Source organism: Nelusetta ayraudi, unplaced genomic scaffold (genome assembly GCF_046127955.1).
Source record: "Nelusetta ayraudi isolate G7.1 ecotype Tasmania unplaced genomic scaffold, CSIRO-AGI_Nayr_v1 ptg000042l, whole genome shotgun sequence".
NCBI lineage: Eukaryota > Metazoa > Chordata > Actinopteri > Tetraodontiformes > Monacanthidae > Nelusetta > Nelusetta ayraudi.
In genome coordinates, this window is record NW_027466092.1 from 12908879 (window position 1) to 12931983 (window position 23105).

The following is a 23105-nucleotide window of genomic DNA, read 5'->3' on the forward strand; positions in this document are numbered from 1 at the left end:
CATGCAGGCAAATCTACTGGTTGAGATTTAGAGGCACCATTTTTTAAAGACAACAGAAGTGACAACTGGCCAAAGACAAACAAATAGAGAAAAATTCAACAGACGCAGCTCCTCCAATTAGCGAGGAGGAAGTGGAACACGGTGAAAAATGAAACACGGGTGGAAAATTAGAAAGGATTTCGAAAAAAAAAAAAAAAGGAAATTCATAAAAATATGACACAAATTACAATTTACTCACAAACGCAGCCCTAATGTCAATGTACAATGGCGCGCTCATGAAAAATACTTAACAAAATACAATCTCTGAATCAAATCAGTTTATTGCACTGAAAAAAATTAAGACAATTTAAAGAAGCTAAAAAAGAAAAAGAAAAAAAGAAACACTATCCACAGCTGATCCGTGCACTGGGCCTGTTGTCCGTGAGTCTTGACCAAGCCCAGAGGTCTTTTTAAGGTCCACGTCAAACCAGCGTGACAGCGAGTGCATCAGGGTCCCAAAGGAAAAAGGCCTCAGTAGTAATATTGCTGCATCTCCGTCCAGTTTGTGATCCAGTACTTTTTCCGTGAGTCCTCGGACTGAAAATCCAGATTGAACTGATAGCGCTCAGCCCTGCGAATTTTCACCCCCTGGTGCTTTGGCATTATCCGGTAGTAGACGGCCCTCCTGAAGAATCCGAGCTGTGGGCGGGGGGGGGATGGGAAAGGGGCGGGAGAGAGATGGAGACGTGAGAGAGATGAAAGAGGGAGCGCTAGCTATTGCTTGTCAAGGAGGAGAATCAGGATTCCATAGCTGAGAAGAAGAGTTAAAAACCCAGCGCTGAGGACACTTGAAGGGGGACAACAGCAGGCAGAGACGAGGGAGATATGAAAATCAGCGGCAGAACAAGCAGCCTGAAGTGAAGGCAGGAGCAGAGCCGACAAGAGAGGACAAAGTGGAGTGCAGCAAAAGACCCGAATCGCACCCCAAGCTCAGAGCTTTAGTTTGCAAAGAAGGATCCCAATTTGGATTTTAGTTTTTTTTTTTCGTTTGTTTGTTGTTTTTTTTACCCAGAAGCCCCACTGGTGTGTGCTGTCGGGGGACCAGTGGGGTCCTCAGTAGTCGTCGGTCAGCCTCTCTGTTTCAGAGGGCTGGATCTTCATCTCAGCCTTCTGGGCCTTGGCCTCATACATCTCCCTCCTGTTGGCCCTCTGGAAGAAGCCACACTGGGGGAGGAGGGTGTGAGGTTAGACCACCGGCTCCACACCAACGGTACAGATCAGTCAAAAGCATGTCAGCTAACCCACAGACAACGTGGCTGCTTTGGGTTCAAAGTCATATTTCACGTGGGGAGACTCTAAACAAGCTGGTGTGTTTCCAAATTGTCCTTCTGCTTCTGCGTGATGTAACTTCTAATCTGAGTGTGTAAGTGCAAAAACACACACACACAAAAAAACAGAAATCTAAAGTCATTTATAAATGAAAAAGTAAATTTGTGCACTCTAAGCTGTCCAAAAAATATTCAACAAATGCCACAATTGGTGACGTCTCAGAAGCAAACTATCAGGTTAGCTAGTAACCGCTAGCTAGCTAGCAAGCTCCAGGCACATTTTAGTGGCCATTTGGTTTCTGTGACAGATTTCCACTCTTGCTATTTCCTAACGCTACATTTGAACATTGCACATGATGTGTACATACGGTTTGGAACACAGCCCTTCACTCAAACACCCCAGTTTAAACTGAGTGTGGGTCTGTCTGACATCTGTACTCTGGTGTCAGCCAGCCTCACCTTCCACAAGATGAGAATGATTATTCCCAGGAGCACAATTCCTGCAACGGCCGCAGAGATGATGATCCACAGCGGGAGCTCGTAGGGAACCTCCACCCCCTCCACTGGCCCTATTTCTACTGAGAACTACCGGAGAGAGGGAGACTGTCATCATCATCATCATCATCATCATCACCACCACCACCATCATCATCATCATCATCATCACGCACCATGTGTGTCTGACTGTCCATCTTGATGGTGGGTACATCTGTAATGAGCTTCAGCGTGGCTTGACCTCTGACTGTGACCCTTAGAGCATTGGCATAGTCCTGCAGATACACAAACACACACGCAAACACACAAACAGCATTACAAAAAATCCAGATGTGCAAATAAACATGCAATAATGTAACAAATTAAATAAGAATTTAGATAATCTCCGAAAGTAAGTGGAAAAAATGAGTCGGCTTTCCCCTGTCATGCACATTTACAACTGGAGTCAATGGCCAGGGAGCAGGCTATGAATTAGATATACTTGGTTAGTTAGTTAGTTTAACGCAGGAGGAATTCAATGATGTATATTGTAAAAAAAAAAAAAAAAAGAATATTTAATTAAAAAACAGAACAAAACTGATCTGAGATCTTTATTGCTACTGTAAATAAACACAAATGTCCTTTTTTTTTTTTTATAAATACAGTGCACATCAAATGAACATGTGTGTTGCATTTAAACCAGGTGCGCTCACCTCCAGCATGGTGCTGTTCCACAGGCGCGAGCGGACGATGATCTTGGCCTCTTTAGTCATGTTGAGCAGCGGGCAGGTAAATGTCACACAGCGTGCCGTCTGTTTGGTGCAATCCTTTAAGAAATATCAATGAATTAAAACCTGCAAGTGTGCAAACATGGAGAGTGATAGCAATTTGTTTTCTGATTTTCTTCACAGAATACAAATGTAGAATTTTGGAGTATAAAGAAACTTGTGAGGGTGGCGTCCAGGAGCAGTAGTTGTTTTTTTTGGCTCTTTAGCAACTCGAGCTGTTGGGCCATTGGCACAGCTGTAGTTGATTTGCCCATTTTTGGCTCTGCTGGCTTTGTGAGTGCCTGTGAATCCCTCTTCACTCACCAACAGGTGGGTCTCTTTGCGAGGAGAGAGCAGGGTGATGGATTGCTGCGTCTCAGGATACGGCTGAGTGGAACCGTCGCCCAAGACCTCGCGTTTGCTGCGCTTCGGGCCGCTGTCTGACAACTGGACGCAGGGAGACACAAAGGAGAAAATGAGAGAGAAGCAGCGAAGACGCAGACGTGACATCACAGCGTCTGCTGTAATTACCGGTCCAGATGAAGGCATGAGCAATTTCTCCCTGACGCAGTGTTGTCATTTCTCGGGTCTATATGTGGCCAACATGCACCATGGCTTTCTATTTGCGGCTCTGTAAGTTTATATGTGGCGACACTGTAACTACTTTCTTTTCTTCCGAGATATATTTTCATGCCCAGCTGCGGTTTGGCTCGCAGAACGTTTCGACACAACTTTATTTCTGCTTGCGTTTGGTCATGCTTCCCCGGCTCTTTAGTCGGGATGAATTGCAGTTCATGTGACCGACCTGCTGGCTTTAAAGTTCGACAAGAGTTTGCTTGTTGGGTTAAATGAATAAATCTCACAACCTGGGAGGAAAATCAACAAAATGAGCTTCAATAGGCTGGCATGCCAGAACTCTGTAGGAATAATGGCATAATGCCAAAGTAGCATAACTTTGCTCAGCCTCTGGAGGTTCAAAACTGATGCGGCATGCGTCAAGAGTTTCTTCAAACAAGTGGGTTCCTTCTAGCATTAAAATAAGCCTGTGGTTTTTCTATTATTGGAAACTTTCGCAGTGTTTATGAGCAATGTGTGGGCAGAAGTAAAATAACAAAAAGACAAAAGCTTGTTTTTGTTGCAAAGTTTGTTAAACTAATTAAACATGAGAGAGTGTCAAGTATCAAAGGTCAGGTGATACATTACAGAATACACACATGGCTTTCAGCACACAAACATTCCCACTGTAGTTTACATTTTTCTCAGTTGCCTGTGTATCTGGTATGCATCTCTATTATATGGCACCTTAAAGGATAAAGGTTTACGCCTTGTCCACATGGAGAAAAAACATTCTCTGTGAACATGAAATCCTATCAAGAAATTTTTTGTCCACAAACACAAGGAAAAATAAATGTACATAATTCTCTTGGAATTTAAAGAAATTCATATAGACAGAGAAAAATAATAGGAAGAAGACAATGCTGACAAAAAAAAGATGCACCAAGAAAAGAGACGTTTTTCTGTTGCAACTACAAAGTAGAACTTTGAATGAATCCCACTGTGATTTATCATTGTTATTGTTTTAGGCATTGAACACAGTGTAAAATAGAGGCAGGGCTATGCTGTAATTTCTTAAAAAAACAACAACATGTATATGCAAGAGTAGCATTTAAAGATTTAGTTGCTTCATCAGGATCCACTTTCAAAAGATGTGTGCATTCTGGCTCACAAAACACCCATGTGAATGAAACACGCGTACAAGAAACACTTTGGCTGATCCTAAACTCTCCTCTACGTGGACATGAGCCGCGCATGTTGTGCAAGTGGACCCAGGAGGAGCTGAGACTAGCGGTGCGGGCTTTCTGACCACCCGCTGGTCCCGCAGTTAAATGATTTCACTCGTTATTGCAGCTTGTGTGATGTCTGCGTCGGGGGGCGTGCAGGTTACGTAACATATGCGTTTGCCTAACGTATCAATATTAGATCTCTGAGTCCACAATATTGTGTAATATTATACCCATATAAATGGATTTAAAAAAAATCCAATCATACGTGATTTCACCCGCCTCAGCCTTATAAAGTGAAAATGTCTTGACTCAGCTGAGTGGGTTAAAATTTAGTTTCTTTATAGGATATTCATAAACTTTATAGGTCATTTCTGTGGTTTTATATTTTTGATCTGATAGTGCACAGTTGTTGTTTTTTTTTGTTTTTTTTTAAATAAAGTTTGTGGTTTGATTATATGGTGTGCTTGGGGTTAGGGATTATTTTTCCTATACAATATTGCATTTGCTAGTCTGATAAATTTTATATTATCAAGATATTGAAAGCGTACCATTACTGTAGCTCAAAAACTGTGACGCATACTGAACAGTGAGAAAACTGTACCGTTGCATACATAATGCTAATGGCAACCCCTAACCCTGCCCTTAAACCTAATGCTAACCCAATCCCCAACCCTACCCTGACGCCCCTATCAGGACGATGATGGTGATGAGGAGGATCATTATTATTATCATCATCATCATCATCATCAATAGCCCTATGCAAGACTGCAATCACTGGAGAATGTTATGTGTAAATTAAAGACCTGAAAATTACATTGGGCCTTTAATACAGAGCCTATCAGAAGACTTACAGTGAGGTTCAGCAGGTTGACCATTTCTCCTGGAGGTCTGCATTCACTCTTGGACTCTCCTGATTCCACCACAATATCGGTCAGGTAGAGGAGCCACTTGCCGTTGGCGACCTCGTAGGGCCACTCAAACTCCACAGCCAGTGTGCCCAAGTCTCCAAGTGGATCTCCCCTCATGGCCACCTAATAGAGTCAGAAAAGGTTGCCAGAAATCCAGGACATAAAATAAAAGATGACAAAAGGACACTCACAGCTTTGACTTTAAATCTGCTAAATGTTCAGGATGCTAAGGCAATGAACCAGGATGGAGGTGAAATTTGGTTAAAAATGTGTGCATCTCATTGATGTAGTGTACAATCGTGAAGGTCTGACAGTGGAGGTGACTCACATTGAAGGTGAACTCTACCAGACTGCCCACGTCACTGGTGTTGACCATGGCTGACTCGCCCATCACCGTCCCACCAAACTGTGTCTGCACCACCGGATTCTCTCTGGTCAGAGTGAGGCAGTTTGTGACAAATGCTGGAAACTTTTCGCTCTCCGTGTCATTCGTGAACTCTCACTGCATTTACAATCAGAGAAGGAACTCACATGCTGAAGCTGGGTGAGATGATGTTTTCAATCAGCAGGGTGATGGGCAAAGTGGTCAGGTCATCCTGCTCGCTGACACTGAAGATGCGACATGAGCACAAAAGTTAGGGTTGTTTCCAGAACTAGAAGTTAATGTTGGCAACTGGTTGACTGGGTTTAGGAGCTGATCCAGACCACTCATTATCTGCCTAGTCAACAACTTCCCACTACATTTGATTCTGATTCCGAACCCGTGTCATGCTTATCCTTAACCTCCTTGCTCCCCCCATCGCTCATTTCTTCCTCCCCTTCCTTCCTATCCCCTTCATCCTTCCCTCAACTGTCCTCCCTTCTGCTCTTCATCCATACCTTCCTCATCCCTTTTCACCCTTCCCGAATGCTCTCATCCTAACGTCAGCCCTTCTTCTTCCCTCCCAATCAATGGCATTAATCTTGCTATCAATGAAGGTTCAGCGTGATTTCAAGCTCTTACGTGGACAAAAGCAGCTGCGACTGGATCTCTTTTGTGAACAGATCGATCCCAGTTGTCTCCCACTTGACGACCAGGGAAACCTGATGAAGGCAGCATGGTGCTCAGAGTACAAATCAATTAAAATAGTGAAAAAAAATAAAAAATAAAGATGAGAGATAAACCAGGGCAAGCTACCTTTTCGTTGCCTCTGAGTGGGTTTCCCAGCTCACAAATCACTATGTTTTGTCCAAAGCATTCCACATCATGATCCTGAACACATGGTCAAGGTAGGTTTAGTATTGAAAAAAGTCACAACATGAAAAGATAAACTAAGATAGACAGATAGACAGATAGATAATTGCTGAATGAAAATTTTATGAATGGCTGACAGGGAGAAAATGATGGGTGTGCTGCCCCCTGTGGACGTACCGAGGACCTGACACCCGAGTATACGAGTGCCCCTGGGACGGTGATGTTGAGCGTGGCCTGATGGGCGTCTTCGGCCAGTTTACCAGCAGCTGGAAAGTTGGTAACCTCCACCATCATCTTGATTATCTTCATGCTTTGGGTGAACTCAAGGACCTGGAATTTACCCTGCCTACACACAAGAATACATGATGGTTCTATTTCAAATAAGAAAAAAAACAAAAAAAAAACAGAAATTTCATTGTGTAATGTCATATGTATTGCTCTGTGTGGTGAATCAAAGAGTGAATTAGCATTCATCTTAAGCATTTTATCACCGCTTTCCATAAGTCATCTGCATTTGCAGATTCTGCCTGAGGGAATTACCCACAATTCATAGGCGCTGGCATGTCAGAATGAGGTAACCAGAGGCCAAGTCCAAATGCACAGAAAACCAACACAGTGCATAAAAGTAACTGGATTTTCATTATTAACTTTTATCCACTCTGTATAACTTGAGCTGAGCCAGCAGGATGTTAAAACCAGGCAGTGCGTCTGTGAACTTCCATGGCCTTGTAAAAAATAAACAAACATGACACATAGAATCCTGAACCCACAATGGAGCAAAACACATTGCTGAGTATTGCGTTTTTTTCTCGAAGCATTTTCAAGCCAACGATCATCAATATTTCTTCACTGCCACTCATAGTGATTCTGTCATATTGTTTTGTTTTCCTCTAAATCACAAAGTCAGCTCCTATGTTGCTATGTTATCAGCAATGTTAAATTGATACTGTGCTGTGCTACCCTTTCATGAATTCACACACCACCATGATCCTGCTGACCCAGTCAGTAAACGAGGAGCAGGAGAAAAAAATCACACACACAGAGGACATATTTACATATTTACAACAGCCTGGATGTGTCTTTATCAATACAAAGTTTTTAGTTTTTTTGCTGTGGTGGCTTTACAATAGAAACTATTACTTACTTGGGATACGGCCTGTCCCGTTTGTCAATAAACTGGGCCGTCATCTGCAGGTTGCTGCTGCATTTGTTATCCAAGCCACATTCCTTCAGGAAGTTAATCTGCAGGGAATGAAACCGCAGATGAAACACACGTCACAGACGGGAGTCGATCGATCAATACAATCTTCCTTCACAGTGATGAAGCTGGGATTGATGACAGTATTGATCATTTAATATTCCACACCTCATTTCTCTGAGTGAGTTTCTGCTCTTGGCTGAAAATTGGGAAGGAGTCCAGGTTTTGCAGCGCTCGTCTGGATTTGGGCTTCTGTTCATGGATGGATAAGTTGAGGGAAAAGACCACCGGGTCCAGTTTGTCCCTGACAGGCGCCTGGGGAACACGGTTCTCACATGTCTCAACGATACAAACCACAAGACTGTAAATGCAATACCACCAAAACTGACAAGCTCAAAATCGTACCAGTACAAAGAGTTGCAGAGTTTTACACTGGGCGTTTGAATTGGTTTTTGACGACGGCAAGCTCAAGAAGCCAGTGCTGGTGTCACCGTTGCCGTCCTTAAAGCGAACCCGAGGGTTTCTCCTCAACATGTCGGCCTCCACCGTGTACTTTATGGCTTTGCAGGGCAAAGACACAAAGCAGATTTCAGAGAATGTATTCACAAAAAAGATACTTGAAATAAAGATTTGAATTCAAATGATGAATGACGCGGTTTCAAAGTAATTTCAGCTCACTGATATTTTTCTTGAAGTCTTTGTTTCCATTACTCAGTGTGAAAGACAGACACATTTTTACCTCGATGCTGCAAAAAAGAGATAAAAGGACAGATATTTTTATTCCCAAACACTACAGATGATAAAAGAGACTGATTTTGTTAAGACATCTCACCATGGTTTGTTTTCAGGACAGTTGTTGGGATCTACAATCGGCGGCTCTACACTAAAACTCTTGGTTAAGTGGATGACTGGACGAGCCCTGAAATGTATGAAACAGACAATATGCTGGAATCAGTGTGCAACTAAATTATAGCTCAACCATCTGAAATAAACCCATGTATTACCGTCACAACAGAATATCTTCCCTGTTACGTTTCCTAGTTATCGTTTGAGAAAACATTTTTTTCAACAATATAACAAAATTAAAGGCCTGGTGTATAGCAGCATCTAGTGGTAAAAAAGAATATTACAAACATTTGCTATTTATTCTAGTCTGCTATCTACCTACCTACCTACCTACCTATCTAATAAGCTAGCCAGACGTTAATTGCTGTTTTCTGATGTCCCACTCATGCTCACATCTTTTCTCAACTCTCAAACTCAACCCATGCAACAAATTGACCTGCTCAACATGCAAATACAAATCATAATTATCAGTAAACAAAAAGTCTCCACCTGCTGTGAAAAGATGAAGCGTCACACACTTTCAGTATTAACAATGATTTGAACTGCTCTGACTTAATGAGTTAGAATAGCCTGGACCACTTAAAATGATGGGTTTTTAGTTTCCTACCAATGGTGCCACTCAGTTTATGTCCCGTGTTTGTACCTGAGCAGGGCTATGCTGTCGTCCAGGGAGCCCACCAAGATGTCTGGGTAGCTGTTGTCGTCCATGTCCAACCCTCCACTGATTGAGTACCCAAAGGTCTTAAACCCGCCGTTTCCCACCGACTTGCCCTCTATCACCTGCAGGGGGCAGTAAAGCAAAGGCGAGCAACACCGTAAACCAGACGCTTTTGGTTGCACCTTTAACGCGACGATATAATGTGCTGTATTGTGAGATATTCACCTGACTGGGTTCTTCTGAGATTCCCTTTTTACTCCCCACCCATATGTAGACCTTCCCTGTGTCGTGGAACGGAGCTCCCACTGCAAAGTCTGCACATGGTGGGGGGGAAAAATTGAATGCTAACACACAGGCAGGTGTGAGAGCAGGCATAGCACAGCTGCTTCACTTGATCCAATCACACACATGGCAACAAGGTGAGGTTAAAAAAAAAAATCAAATGACAAAAATGACAAAATCATAACTGTCTTCACGTCAGTTTGTTATTATGAAATAATAAATGGGCCTTTAAAAAATAATAAGAAAATGAATCCCCTAAACTCGTTCATAAATTAAAAAATGTAACTGATTGTTAAAGTATGAGATCTCTAGGTGGCAGCAAAATGCTACTTTGAGACAGGAGGCAGCACTTGCATACGAAACCACACACTAAGGCGGACAGAAATGCCATTTACCTACCCAAAATGTTGCTTTATTCTGCTGTGATTCATTGAAAAGAACAAGTTTGAAGGTGTGTGTTTAAATTAGTCGCCCCTAAACTGTACAGATGCTGCTCATACCCTGGAACCCGTCCTGGTTGATGTCACCGATGGCCGCCACCGCCATGCCGAAACCGGACGTCGTGGGGCCTTTCAGCACCACGGTGGCGCTCTTTTGAAAAGAGCCATTCTCGTTCATGAAGATGTAGACGGCTCCTCCCTGGAACTCCTTGCGGTCAAAGTAAAAGGGAGCGCCCACGATGAGGTCGTTCCAGCTGTGCGGGAGAGTCGAACACGTTAACATGTCGGGTCATGCAAAGCAGAGAATTTTTTTGTCTGATCAGAGATCCCCAGAATTCAATGCAGCAACATTTCCAGTGCTTTTAATTGCAGATCTTGAAGAGCTTCAAAGATCGTAAGTTGAGAGACGGTTTGTGTTGAGAGGGACCTAAGATGCAGCCTAAACCCTATCGCTGTTAACATCATGCAATAATCAGGTCATTCTGTGTTATTTATTGTTATTTGTTATGTGTTATTTTATTATTGTAAAATGAATTGTAAATTCAAAGAAGTTACTGTTAACTGTTACTGTTTGTGTTGTCTCACACATCAACAGCCGCAGCTACATGCTCCTCACCGACACACGCGTGCATCTCTTTTCCCTCCGTCACTGCTGTGTATTTGTATCGCGATCGGTCATGATGGGAAACCATTTCCCAGTTAAATGACTCTCAAGAAGCATTTCAAGTCACCCCGGAGTGAAAAACACGGGCCAAAAAAAGCTACTTTTTATTCAGGCCCGACCCAAATTTTCACTAAAAACCAAGAACACGATGAGAAGGAATAAATGGATGAGGGACGAGGAGGCTCACTCGTCGTTGTTGAGGTCGGTGACAGCCAGGCTGCTGCCAAAGTAGGATCCAACTTGTTGCCCAGGGATGGTGAGCGTCGGATCGATAATCTTGTCCGTCTTGGTCCCCAGTGTGACGGAGCCCTTGGCCTCGTCCCGAGGAGACCCCGTCACCACCGTGTAGGCGTCCCGGCTCAGCAGCTTCTTCTCCTCCAGCACGGAGTAACCTGCGGAGGAGAAGCGACTTAGGTTGTTTTCAAAAAAGATCTGAATAGAAATATAGAAAGAAAGAAAACACATGCGGCGTGTTTACCCATGTAACTGTAGCGTTTCTGTTTGGTGAGCTGCTCGAAGTCTGTGTCCACATAGTCCCAGGCGTTGGCTGGATCGGGGTCCCTCCACGTTACGTGGACGTTTCCTTCAGGAACGAGGCACAGTTAGAGGACAACCTCGCGTCTCGAGCAAAGCTTTCACCCAGACAGAGATCAATCCCAGCGGTGCGCCAAGCCGACACTAGGATTTAGCAGATTCGTACAGCCGGTGGAGGCGGAGCAGTTGGCTCGGGAAAAACCCCCAACTGATATTCAAGTAAAGCACAGAGTGCTTTCTGATTCTTTGCTGGTAAATGTTTGCTGAAAAGTCAAATTTGAAAAACTTAATAAAGAAAATGTTGATTTTAAATAGAGATGATGTACGGTCAAATTGATAAGTCAGGGCTCAATGAGAGGTCCGTCTCCCAATTTATCTTATAAATGAGGCAGGTCCGTTGTTTCTACACTCCGCAGGCTAGTGGAACCCCCCGCCCCCTCCCTCCCTGCCATTGGTGCCTCAGTGCTCACCTTGCCACAGGTAGCTGCCGGGGGAGCCGATGTAGACGTCGTTGTCCGTCATGCCTGCCGAGATGCCCATGTTGCACATGCCCTCGAAATGCATGTCCGAGTTGGGGTTGCACACCTCGTAGCTGGAGGTCTGCCAGTGGTCGTTCTGGTCGTAGGTCAGGTCGTTGCTGCGGACGTAGCACTTCCCGACCATCCTGCGCTGCTCTTCGCCGCCGCGGGTGATCTTCACGTAGCGGTGGCCGCACGCCTGGGATTAGATGTGTAAAGATGTGCAAAAAGATGTGATTGTGCAACAGGTTGAATGCCATGAGCACGATGACGATACTCTTAAAGGATTGTAGTGTTTTGTGTAGGCCTAATTGACTCAATAGCTGCGGCAACCTCTGCTGATGAGTTAAAAATGCCTTTGCTTTTGCTTTTATTCCATTATTCAAAATTGTTGAAAATGCAAGTGGAAATGCAAACAAAAAAAAAAACAAAGAAATTCATTGACAGGAAATTTGAGCAGAGAACAATTCAGTTCAGGTTGCCTTCAGTTTTCTTCTTCACTCAACTGTCATTCGATCGGCACAATGGCATGAAACAGGACATTTGAGCTTGTGTTGCAGTTTTACAGCAACAAACAAATTGAATCAGCTGATATTTATTTCAAAATCTTATTTACAACCTTTGTTAATTTTGTTAGGCCCGGTTATCTTGAGAGCGTCTTTGCCCCACAGTGCAACATCTGCTCGCTTCGCTCTGTAACAGGCGGCCCGGTGAGTCACGCTCGACAGCGAGATATTGGACCATAAAGCCTTTGAAACTCACCTACAAGCCTGACAATAAATGCAAGGCCACATAATGTGCCACCTGCTTCCTCCGGCTAACAGAATAAAACAAAGGGGGGACGTCAACTCACCAGCACGCGGCCCGCCGACAGGTTCCTCTGACTGGCCACCGTCACGCCCAGCCACATGCCCTCCACCATCTCAGACGGAGTCGCTGCGGAGGGATCGAGAACGGGATGTTGCATTTAGAGAAAACCTGGTATCCATTTCTGAACAGCGACTATGAGAAAGACAAACAATCCAGGAGAGCTCATGGCCAGAAATGTTACTGTCATGACGCGCTACGAAACAAAACAAAAAGAGAGTCCCCTCTATGATTAAGGCATAAGAATGACTTCTTCTGACTTCGGGAACAGTAAACCGTCATTGGGGCTGATAACACCCAGACTAGCCACAAAAATGCAGGCAACTTCAACCTGAACATCACAAGTGACGCCGAATCCTGTTATTACGCTTCTTACTTTTAGCCTGAGGGGAAGCCTCTTCACCTCCAGCTATAGCAGCCAACTCTATCAATTCATAGCCCCATAACCTTTCATTAAGAAATAGTTTCACCACAGGAGCTCCTGTAGTGACTGCAGTAAATGTAAAAGGATTTTTTTTTCTTTGATTTGTTTTGTGTTGACACACTTTAGCCTGAAAAAAGGAAGTAAGTTATATTGATTTCAGCCTCTGTCACAGATTTCATCACTTGGTTGTGTTTTTATGCATCACGTTTGGGTCAAATAACTCGCCATACTGAGAGCAAGTTGGCCTGTTAAAACTCATGAACAGAAACCATGTTGACTTCATTTTCCGTGAGGTTCAAATTCATAGTTTTGAGGGATGACTTGTAACCTGGTGTGACAGGTGAGTTGTCTCACATTTGTGGTACAGAGTAAATCGAACCTTCACATTCAACAATTTCAACTTGAAAAAAAATGTCTTCAGCGTTGATCTTTTAAGGCGGAAAGTCGACTGTAGCATTTAAGCTAATCATATTAGCAGCAGTCACTTCCTGTCTTTCTTCTTGGGTTTTTTTCTAGGATTTTATGGGGCAGCTGGCAACCACATATAAATGTATATGCATTTACACTAACAGTCAAACGTTTGGACACAACTTATGAATTGAATGTCTTTTCTTTCATTCTCATGACATTGCAGTTTCTCACTGAAGGCATCAAAACTACATATAAACACACATGGAATTATGTAGGAAACAATACATTTGAAATAACTCAAACACGTTTTATATTTAAATTCTTCAAAGTAGCCACCTTTCATAAAAAGCATATTTAACAGGTTATTTAACAAGTTTTTCTTTGCTGCATAATTACATATATCTTGCTCATGTATTTGATGTCTTCAGTCTCTATCTGCACTGTAGAAGGATGTAAAGATAAAAAAAAATGCATGAGAAGGTGTGTCCAAACTTTTGACAGTTAGTGTATACAGTACATATATATATATATATACATACAGTATGTATTTGTGTGTGTGTATACATATATGTACACACACACATACACACACACAAACAAACAAATGCACACACAACAATACAGTGCTACAATTGAAACAGCTCTTTTCTTTAGTGTGGCAGACGAGCCAAAGTTCAGAAACTTTGCCACCCTCATGAGCCGAATGAAATCTGGTCCCACAGTCTTCTCAAATTATAAGTTCCTGCCCAAATAGCAGCCTCCAAATCAGCTTAAACAGTTTTTGTTTGGTGCCAAGTATTAGCATGTTTGTACTCTAAACTGGGATAATTAACAGCCGTGCACAGCGTGACATTCTCGGCCTGCTTTTGTGTGTGTTTGCGTGCGTGTGTGTGTGTGTGTGTGTGTGCATGTGTGCGTTAATTCCTTTCTGTCCTCCTTTCCCTCGTCCTGTGTCTGCAACCTCCAGGTTCACATGAACGACTCACGAACGAGACCCAGGCAAGGAACGACTCTTTTTATGTGCTTACTTGAGGTGACCAGGTCCATCCTGGTGCAGTCGCTCCTGTCTGTGGTGATGGGGCAGGAGTAGACGGCGCCCGTTTCGTCCACATTCTGCAGCGACAGGGACTTTTCTTTGGGCGCTCCAGCCAGCAGCCTGAAGAACACACAGACAGGCAGACGGGAGTTAAGATAAAAATCGTGAGATCATATCGGAGCTTTTGTCAGCATCTGGGCCGACGCAACAGGCCGACGCTGCGCTGAAGGCTGATCCTTCCAGACTAAACAACGCTGCTGCTCCGTCGAAGTGAATCTGAATTGCAGCATTTCCTTAAATGTGGTTCACCCGGCTGAGCCACGTCATGTGACCTGGGAGTGAGTGGAGCCACCCAAGACAAGACTGAGGCCCCCCCACCACCACCACACACACACACGCGCTATTTTTTTTGATGGACAATCGGCACCTTTTGACACGCAACACAACTCCTGAAGTGGGAGGATTACTGCGGCCGCCATGTTCACTGTCAGCACAAGACGTATTAGCTCCACTTCTCGAATGGAGAGGTGCCGACAACCGTGATCGTGCAGTGCGGTGCTCGACTCGCTCCAGGCTTCCTGGAAGCGACTTCCTGGTTGGTGTCGGGCTGGACGTGAGGCTGGCGGGCAAACAAATGGCAGGAGGCGGCGACTTTACTTGCATGAGCTGATTAGGGAGGATTAATAAGGGCGACGGTGCCTCACTGATAAAATGACACTAATGAGTCACAGCTCTTAAATTCCTGCTCGGGGAGTGATAACGTGACGGGATGGTGATCTCACCGATGCAGTAGCGACATAAACATCCCAGATATTTCACCCTGATACCTTTGCCAGCGCTCACTGGATTGGCAGTGAGTCTTCTGAATCAGCGGTTCCAAACCCCCAGGCCACGGACCGGTACTGGTCCGTGGGTCATTTGGTACTGGGCCGAACGTAAATAATAATTAACTTCCGTTAAATTAACACCGTTTTATTTACTTTCTGAATCTGAACAATTTTATTTTGAAAAATTATGGATTTCTCTCTGTTACATCCATCTATGGCGCTTGTCTCGGTCACGTGAAACGTTACCACTAGATTAATCCCACAAACCAGTGAGCTAGCTAGCAACATGAGAAAGAAAGCAACATTTAACAGACAAGACCAGGAGTCCTACCACTAACTTCACTATCTTGACAGAAGATTTCTATGCAACAAGCCCACTCTGCTTAACATGCGCCGACCGGCTCTCTAATGAGGCAAGGAAGCCTTCAAAGCAGCTTCGCCACACAGAGACCGAGCACCTGCATTAAAAGACCGGCAGCTTTTCGAGTATTGAGAAAGAAAAGCGTACCTTGCTCATGTTATGTTGTTGTCGCAATGTTGGACGCTGCTAATAAAGTTCCAAACGTGTACACGGTGGATTCATGTTTATTATTATATTTAGAAAATACCATAGTTTTTATGCAGGTCCATGAAAATATTGTCTCACATCATGTGGTGCAAAAAAGGTTGGAGACCCACCGGGGCTCTGAGCCACGCAGACTGAGTGAGGCTCTACTCAACCTGACATGCACACTCGCTGCAAGCACGAGAAACAACCTGCGCGGCAACACACACGTTTCCCCCCTTTGATGCGCGGCATGGACACGGGGAGGCTCGGAGGGTCGGCCCGGGGTCGCCATCGCCCGCGTGTCATGTGATGTTGTTTCCGCCCATGATTGAGTTACTGATTTAAAACTTCCACGTGGGAGACGAGCAGAGCGCCGTCTCGGCACGGATTTCTTTGCCCTCATTACGACCTGGTAAAGAGGTCATTCAGGCCGGGGCTCAGTCACAGAGGCCTTCTTATGTTGTTACAAAACAGCAGCTTAACCGAGCTGCCCGCTCAACAATTCCTTTTTCCAACCCTGGGGCTGGCAGCGTCCGCATCGTGCGAAACGTAAAGGTGCAATTAACCCCCCGCCACGCCCCCACCACCCGACCCTGACACCCCGCCCTCCTCTCCCTCCTTTATCTGCTACCAGATGGGCATCGTCAGCAGCGAATCAATTATCTTGCCACAGTGATGACAAGCAGGAGGAGGCGGGATGCCCCCCGGGGTCGACAGTGTGCAGGAGAGCTGGAGGAAGAGGCCCTCGGCCGAGGTAATGACGCCGTGACGTTGACAACATCTGAGATTCTGCAGCTTCGTCTTCTCGGGGCTGACAGACGTGCGCGAGGAGCTGAGGCCCCGTTCTGCACTCGACAGTGAGAGCAGACACCAATCTTCTTGTTTGCACAAATCTTCTCCTTTTCCTTCTCCTTCTCCTTCAGCTGCAGCAGCATTTGCAGGCCGAGGTCAAGGCCCCTTACGGTGTTTTTCAGCTGCAAACTGCACAGCGGCTGAGAACATTCCCTCACAAGGTCAGCCAGTCCAGGGCTGGTGGGAACACCTTGTCGCGTATCTGAAGCGCTTTGAAGTGAAAGAGGTCGAGAGAGAGACAGAGAGGGGGGGGGGGGGGGGGGGGAGAGTTGCAAAACTCTTGGAGGCGAGTCGGCATGAACTTTGCACACTTGGGGGAAAAAAAAGAAAGAGAAAGAAAAAGTAGGGCACACACACACACACACACACACACACACACACACACACACACACACAATGATGTCACGTACATCCATTCTGCCGCCTTCACAGCACCATGAGTGTCTTTATGTGAGTTGTGTTTGCGTAGCAGCGCCATCGGGCCTGACGGACGGCGGGGGGGGGGACCTTCGCGGCAGCCGGACTGCTCAGAGTTCCTCAGCTCTCTGGGATCTGGCTCGTTCTGACCGCTGAACTTCCCCTCGGCCCCGACAGAAGCAGGAAGTTCAAGTTCAGGAGCCCAAGGAAGATAATCAATAAATACGCTGACGAGATTTGCTTACTTTGCACTTCTTTTTCATTTTCTGAAGTTAAATGTTTCACTAAAACATTTTTTTCCTTGACGGCTGTTGTGGTTTTCCTGTAGAGAGACTTGAGAATTTGGTTGGAGGTTGAACTGCAGTGCTAGCAGCTGCGAGGTGGTGACGCATGGCTCATGTCGACATTCGTGCCCCAGGGCTGCAGAAACCTGCCCAGGCTAGCGGCAACAAATTATGAACCGGCCTACTTGACTATCTCAGGCAGAATGTTTGTCTAGTCACCATCTGACTTTTCTCCCCTTTTCACAAACTCCTTAGATGAGATGAAACCATCGCGACCTGGCCCGTTTGAGCAGAAAACCCTCTTTAAAATGTTCTTGTTGGCTTGTCTGCAGGCGGAGTCAAGCCAGACTGGTCGCATGTCTAAACATTGAAAATGAAGGCCACCGCTAGCTGCTCCGGCTAACAAACTTGAGAAAGGTGGCGAGCGAGTGGCTTGAGTCTGTTTTGAAATAATAAAAATGTCAGTTGCTTTTAAATCAAATATGTTGAGCGCTGTTTGTTTAACCAGCGAGAGACTTTTAACAGCCTCGCAGTAGTAAAACTCCAAGAACCACTGGAGCTGCGAGACACATGCCAACGTTTAGAACATCCTGCAAGCGTGACGGTGACGAGCCAGAATTGAATTATTGTTTTTTTTTAAATATATCTGCGTCAAAACCTCCATTCATGACCTCAATTTTCAAAAGACGTCCTCAGTCCACTCTCCGCCTCTCAAAATGAAAAAAAATTAATCACCTGTGGTTGAGTCACACGAGCGTCAACTCGAGCATGCAAACACACCTCACATCCTGTCCCTCCCCGACTGCAGCAGCACCGTCCCTCCAACTCCAGCTCTGCTCATCACCTCCTCATAAACAGGCTGTCAGAGGCCCCGGGAGGAGAGAAAAGACGGGAAGGGAAGGGAAGGGAAAGGGAAGGAGGGCAAACGCCATCTGCATTCCTCCTCTGAGGACATGTTGAAATCTGCCCCCCCTTTCTGCCGAGCGACTGATCTTGGTGAACATTCACCCTGCCGTCGCTGCCGCCGCCTGGGAAACTCTCAGGGGAAGAGAGAGCAGCAGGAAGTTGTGTTTATACCGGCGCTGTTTACCAAAGCAAACAGGGGACAAACTATCTGCAAGTCTTAATCAGGGCTACACACAAACACACACACACACACTCTCGCGTCCCTCACTCTCTCACCCCCTCGTCCCTCACTCTCTCGTCCCTCACTCTCTCACCCCCTCGTCCCTCACTCTTTCTGTTCCCTCACTCTCTCTGTTCCCTCACTCGCTCACTCTCTTGTCCCTCACTCTCTCTCTTGTCCCTCACTCTCTGTTGCCTCACTCTCTCTGTTCCCTCACTCTCTCACCCCTCACTCTCTGTTCCTTCACTCTCTCTGTTCCTTCACTCTCTCTGTTCCCTCACTCTCTCACCCCCTCGTCCCTCACTCTCTCACCCCCTCGTCCCTCACTCTCTCTGTTCCCTCACTCTCTCTGTTCCCTCACTCGCTCACTCTCTTGTCCCTCACTCTCTCTCTTGTCCCTCACTCTCTGTTCCCTCACTCTCTCTGTTCCCTCACTCGTTCACTCTCTCACCCCTCACTCTCTCTGTTCCCTCACTCGCTCACCCCTCACTCTCTCTCACTGTCCCACCTGACTTGCTCCTGACTCACGATCTAAACCTCCCCCGCTTTGCTCTCAGCTCCGTCCACCTCTGACTCACAGCTTGGCCCTGCATGATGGGGCAAAGCTCAGGGCCTGTCGAAACCGCCGGCCTCGTCGACCTGCAGCTCCTCGCCCTGTCGGCCTGCTGCTACTCCTTCTCAGAGGAGGCTCTTTGAATTCTTTGACAGAAAGCTTTCTGAATTCTCAAGTGTTCCGGCGTGTTTGACTACGCCACACACGCTTGGAAGGCTGATGGATCACCGGCTCAGATAAAAGGCTGACTGAGGGCTGTTTGTTGCCGAGGGTGCGGCTGCAGGCCTCAGGGCAGGGAAAAAGAACAAACCTCCTGGTGCAGAACTTCAGGGCCTGTTTTTTTTTTTACCCCCCTACCGGGTCACTATTTCACATGTTGTTTATAAAAAACATAAAGGCAAAAAAAGGGGTTAATTGAGCCCCAAATAAACGCAAAGAGTGAGCGATGGGCATACTTTAATTCTATTGTCTATTAAATTGACACCTGGAATGACCAGTGCACGCCACATTTGTCAGCACACAGTTTTCAGTCAGATACATCCGCCTCAACACTCAAGTTCCAGGATGTGGTTCTACGATGTTTCAGCCTGGTGCGCAATTAGCAGTGACACGTCAGATGTAAAGAGACACAACACGAGTAGTGTTAAACATAAAAATAGAGACGCACACATGTACAGAAGCTGCTGTGCAACAGTCAACAGGCGGCAGTACAGGAGAGGAGTTGCTGACTGGTGAATGTCTGGGTTGAAATATTCACAAGGTTCAGACACATCACGAGTGCAAACTGGTTTACACAATAACTTGAGGTAAAAGAAAGAGTTTGCACAGGAAGATGTTTGGGGGGAGAGACGTCATCTGAAGAGATGAAGGTCATGGTGGCTGCGGTTCAAAACTGAGCAGGCAGCACTTTGCGTACTTCAGTTGAGGTCAGTGTGTGTGTTTCTTTTTAAATTGGTGAGGGCCCGACGTGAAGAAAGGAAGCCAGATAGGAGCGAGGTTGGCGTGATCCCGCTGCGATAGCCGGCGGGCTGCATGCCGCTGAGTCAGTTAGAGACAAAACACAATCAGGAGCAACATTAGCAATCAAGTGCAGACAAGAGCCGGTTTTTAAAAACACAATCAGCTCTCACGCCGACTGCAAAACTCTAGTCAATGGGTGACACACACACACACACACACACACACACACACACACACACACACACACACACACACACACACACACACACACCACTGTCTGTGTTTGAAAACCACACACACAGCGTCTCAGTAACACTCATCCAGTGAACGGAGATCACTTTGAACGCAGCCACTGGGTTTTCAGACTGACTGGGACGGTTCAACTCCCCTAATGAACTTCATGAAATGACTGAAAGCATGTTGGAGGTGAAAGACACCCCAGCCGCAGTGTTTTTATGTGCAGTCGGTGGTGCTTCACTTTTCAATACAGCAGCTGCCCCCCCCCCCCCCCCCCACACGATAAATCCGTCCTTTGTACATGAGGGAACAACGAGCACGCACGTTGCTATCTCATTATTCAGAGGGAACACGCCCGGCTGTTAACACACGCTGTCTGTGTGTGTGTGTGTGTGTGTGTGTGTGTGTGTGTGTGTGTGTGTGTGTGTGTGTGTGTGTGTAGCGGGGTGTACAGAACATGGCATGAGTGTTGTCCGGACAAACAGTGACACACCAACCTACTGCCAGTGTTGCTCACAGAGACCTGCACTCAAAGGAAGTGTGCGTGTTCCTGAGCCCTGAACTAGCCTAAAAAAAAAAAAATAGGTAATGCACTGCATGGTTTACTAAACTTAATGGTTTACTCATTTAGTTTGAGGTTTTGAACAAAGTTCTCCACGGTTCCTGAAGTGACCCAGGCAGCCACATTCAACTAATCTCGATGCAACTCTTCATTTACAAATCACTCAATAAGTTTCTGATTAAATCAGAGAAAGCACCATCAGGCTGGGTCATCCGTGTTTATAATGCCACAACTTTTACAGAATTCACAGGCGAACAGAAAAAAGCAAGTGACAGTTGGTGGTGAAGTCGGCAGGATGCACAGATGGTGGTAAATACGCAGCCTTGCATTAAGTCATTTATCACAGTTTTACAGCTGTAAGGCAACTGGCTGTTGGAGAGTGTTCACCTTTCATTATCATATCATTATCAACATCATGTATTTTATGACAAGTCTTTCCAACTGCCATCGCCAAGGCAAACAAGAAGTGCCCTCTTGCACTGACAAGTGATTCTAGGACAGCAAAAGGGAGAATTTTGGACAAATGCATTCATTCCATCATTCTATATAGACATATGTGGTATAGATATTCAAGAATAATAATTACAAATAATAATGAAATAACAATAATAATAAAAATAAAAATAATAATAATAATAATAATAATAATAATAACAATAATAATAATAATATTATTACAAAACACTGCCCACTAATTACAGTAAATCCTGTTAGTGACATTGTCTGTTTTGACTTCATTTAAAAATTGATTAAAAATAAATAAATAAATAAAGGTAAGAAACATATATTATTCTGAAAAACTTGAAAAAATGATTTGAAACATGAAACTTTAACGATGCCTGATATGGTTAAATTCTACATCACAGAGCTGTGACCACAGCCCCCTAAATGTGACCATTCTGTTGCCACAAAAAAACACTCGGAGAAGAAGATCCAGACAACAGCAGCAGCCATTTGCAACGATCAACAGAGGGTGTCAACAAAAGCAAACGCGCACAGAAAAAAACAAGTGAAGGATAAAAACACGTCGTCTCCCCAGGCCGTTTGTTGTTCAGCCACGTTTTCATCTTGCCGGCCGTCTGCGGGTTCACACAGCAGACAGTCGTTGATGAGGCGGGCTGATTGCCACATCAGAATGGGGAAGGGTGGAAATTAAACGGCTGGCGTCACTGTGATGAATGTTAATTTAGCGAAGGAAAAAAAAACATCCCTGGGAGGGAATCGCATACATTAGTGCTCATCAAAAGATGAAGGAAAGTGGCGGAGCGGGCGAGCCGCACCAAGTGAAATAAAAACACAGTCTGCCTTTGTGTTGGCCAGTGCACGCAGCGGCCCAAACAGGGCATCTCAGCTGGGCAAACATCCTGTTTGAAGACCACCATCTGCCCCTGGTGAAACAGTAACGACAAAGCAAACTCATTTGGTGGCGCGCCGGCAAATTAAACACAACGAGTCATCTCCCAGAAATAAACACACACTCTTTTAATCAGGCAGAACAAAAAACTTGTCCGGCGGGTTTTTGTGTTATTTCCCCCCTCGGGCTGCACTCAGCTGACACAGTACCAGGAGTGTTCCCTGGAATCCATTTGGACTTATCTTGCATATCAATAAAGGAAAACAAAAATGTTCATATTGTTGTTAAAAATGGAAGGTAAAAAAAATGACTCTTGTGAGGCCTGTGTCCTGCTGTAGCGTTGACTTTAACTGCACACTTGCTTTTTTTCTGGTCATTGCAAAGATGCCACCCAGTTCTGACGAGGACGACGACGAGGACGACAATGACAACGACAACAAGTATGACTACACTGGTCAGAAGCAGCTTGGCTTGCACTCATGTCCTGTGCTTCATCGTCTTCCATATCAGAGGAGTCGCTTCCTGCTTCAGATTCACTGAGCTGCATGGCCTGCCATTCAAACCACACCTCCCTAAGCTTCCAAAAGCCCCACCAATGAGGCCTCACTTCCTGCCTGTTCCCTCCAAAACCACCCAGAAGAACAAAGGGTCAGCCAGGATCTGTACATTCACTCCATTTGATTCGAGGAAACCCCTGATTGCGACTGTATTGATTATATAAGTGTTATATATAAGTGTCATTTTACTGAAGTTCAGTGAGCTACCAGCTAACCTAGCTTTTTCCCAAAAGACGCTGATTGGTTGTCCTCATGTCCTACAACGCTTTGGTTTGGAGCTTTCCAACATATGTTGGCAAAACTTTTGACTTGCAGTTTCAGTGATTTAGCTGCAAGGTTATAACCTGTGCGGCTAACCCCGCCTACCCAGTTAGCGTTTGGTGTTGCTACATGCATTACGCTGGGCTCCCCAGCTACGCTGCGCATGATTAACACACACAAAAACACGCTAGCTACCAAAAACCCAGCCTGACACAG

General features: G+C 45.3%; 1 protein-coding gene across 2 annotated transcripts in view; it reads right to left on the reverse strand.

The window, feature by feature from the left end:
- Positions 1-539: 539 nt before the first annotated feature.
- itga3b (integrin, alpha 3b) overlaps positions 540-23105 on the reverse strand; it is a 41860-nt gene continuing 19294 nt past the window's right edge. For both annotated transcript variants that reach the window (XM_076034580.1, XM_076034579.1), the window contains exons 2-26: positions 14345-14472; positions 12468-12550; positions 11567-11813; positions 11041-11145; positions 10750-10954; positions 9959-10152; positions 9402-9490; positions 9162-9298; positions 8505-8591; positions 8351-8418; positions 8078-8232; positions 7841-7987; positions 7619-7716; positions 6652-6820; positions 6418-6492; positions 6244-6323; positions 5772-5849; positions 5569-5671; positions 5184-5363; positions 2873-2995; positions 2495-2608; positions 1979-2077; positions 1767-1892; positions 1048-1203; positions 540-678 (exon numbers count right to left, since the gene is read on the reverse strand). In XM_076034580.1, coding sequence (XP_075890695.1) covers positions 1093-1203; positions 1767-1892; positions 1979-2077; positions 2495-2608; positions 2873-2995; positions 5184-5363; positions 5569-5671; positions 5772-5849; positions 6244-6323; positions 6418-6492; positions 6652-6820; positions 7619-7716; positions 7841-7987; positions 8078-8232; positions 8351-8418; positions 8505-8591; positions 9162-9298; positions 9402-9490; positions 9959-10152; positions 10750-10954; positions 11041-11145; positions 11567-11813; positions 12468-12550; positions 14345-14363 — 2892 coding nt within the window. In that variant the 5' untranslated portion in view covers positions 14364-14472 and the 3' untranslated portion in view covers positions 540-678; positions 1048-1092. The remainder of the gene's footprint in view (positions 679-1047; positions 1204-1766; positions 1893-1978; positions 2078-2494; positions 2609-2872; positions 2996-5183; positions 5364-5568; positions 5672-5771; positions 5850-6243; positions 6324-6417; positions 6493-6651; positions 6821-7618; positions 7717-7840; positions 7988-8077; positions 8233-8350; positions 8419-8504; positions 8592-9161; positions 9299-9401; positions 9491-9958; positions 10153-10749; positions 10955-11040; positions 11146-11566; positions 11814-12467; positions 12551-14344; positions 14473-23105) is intronic.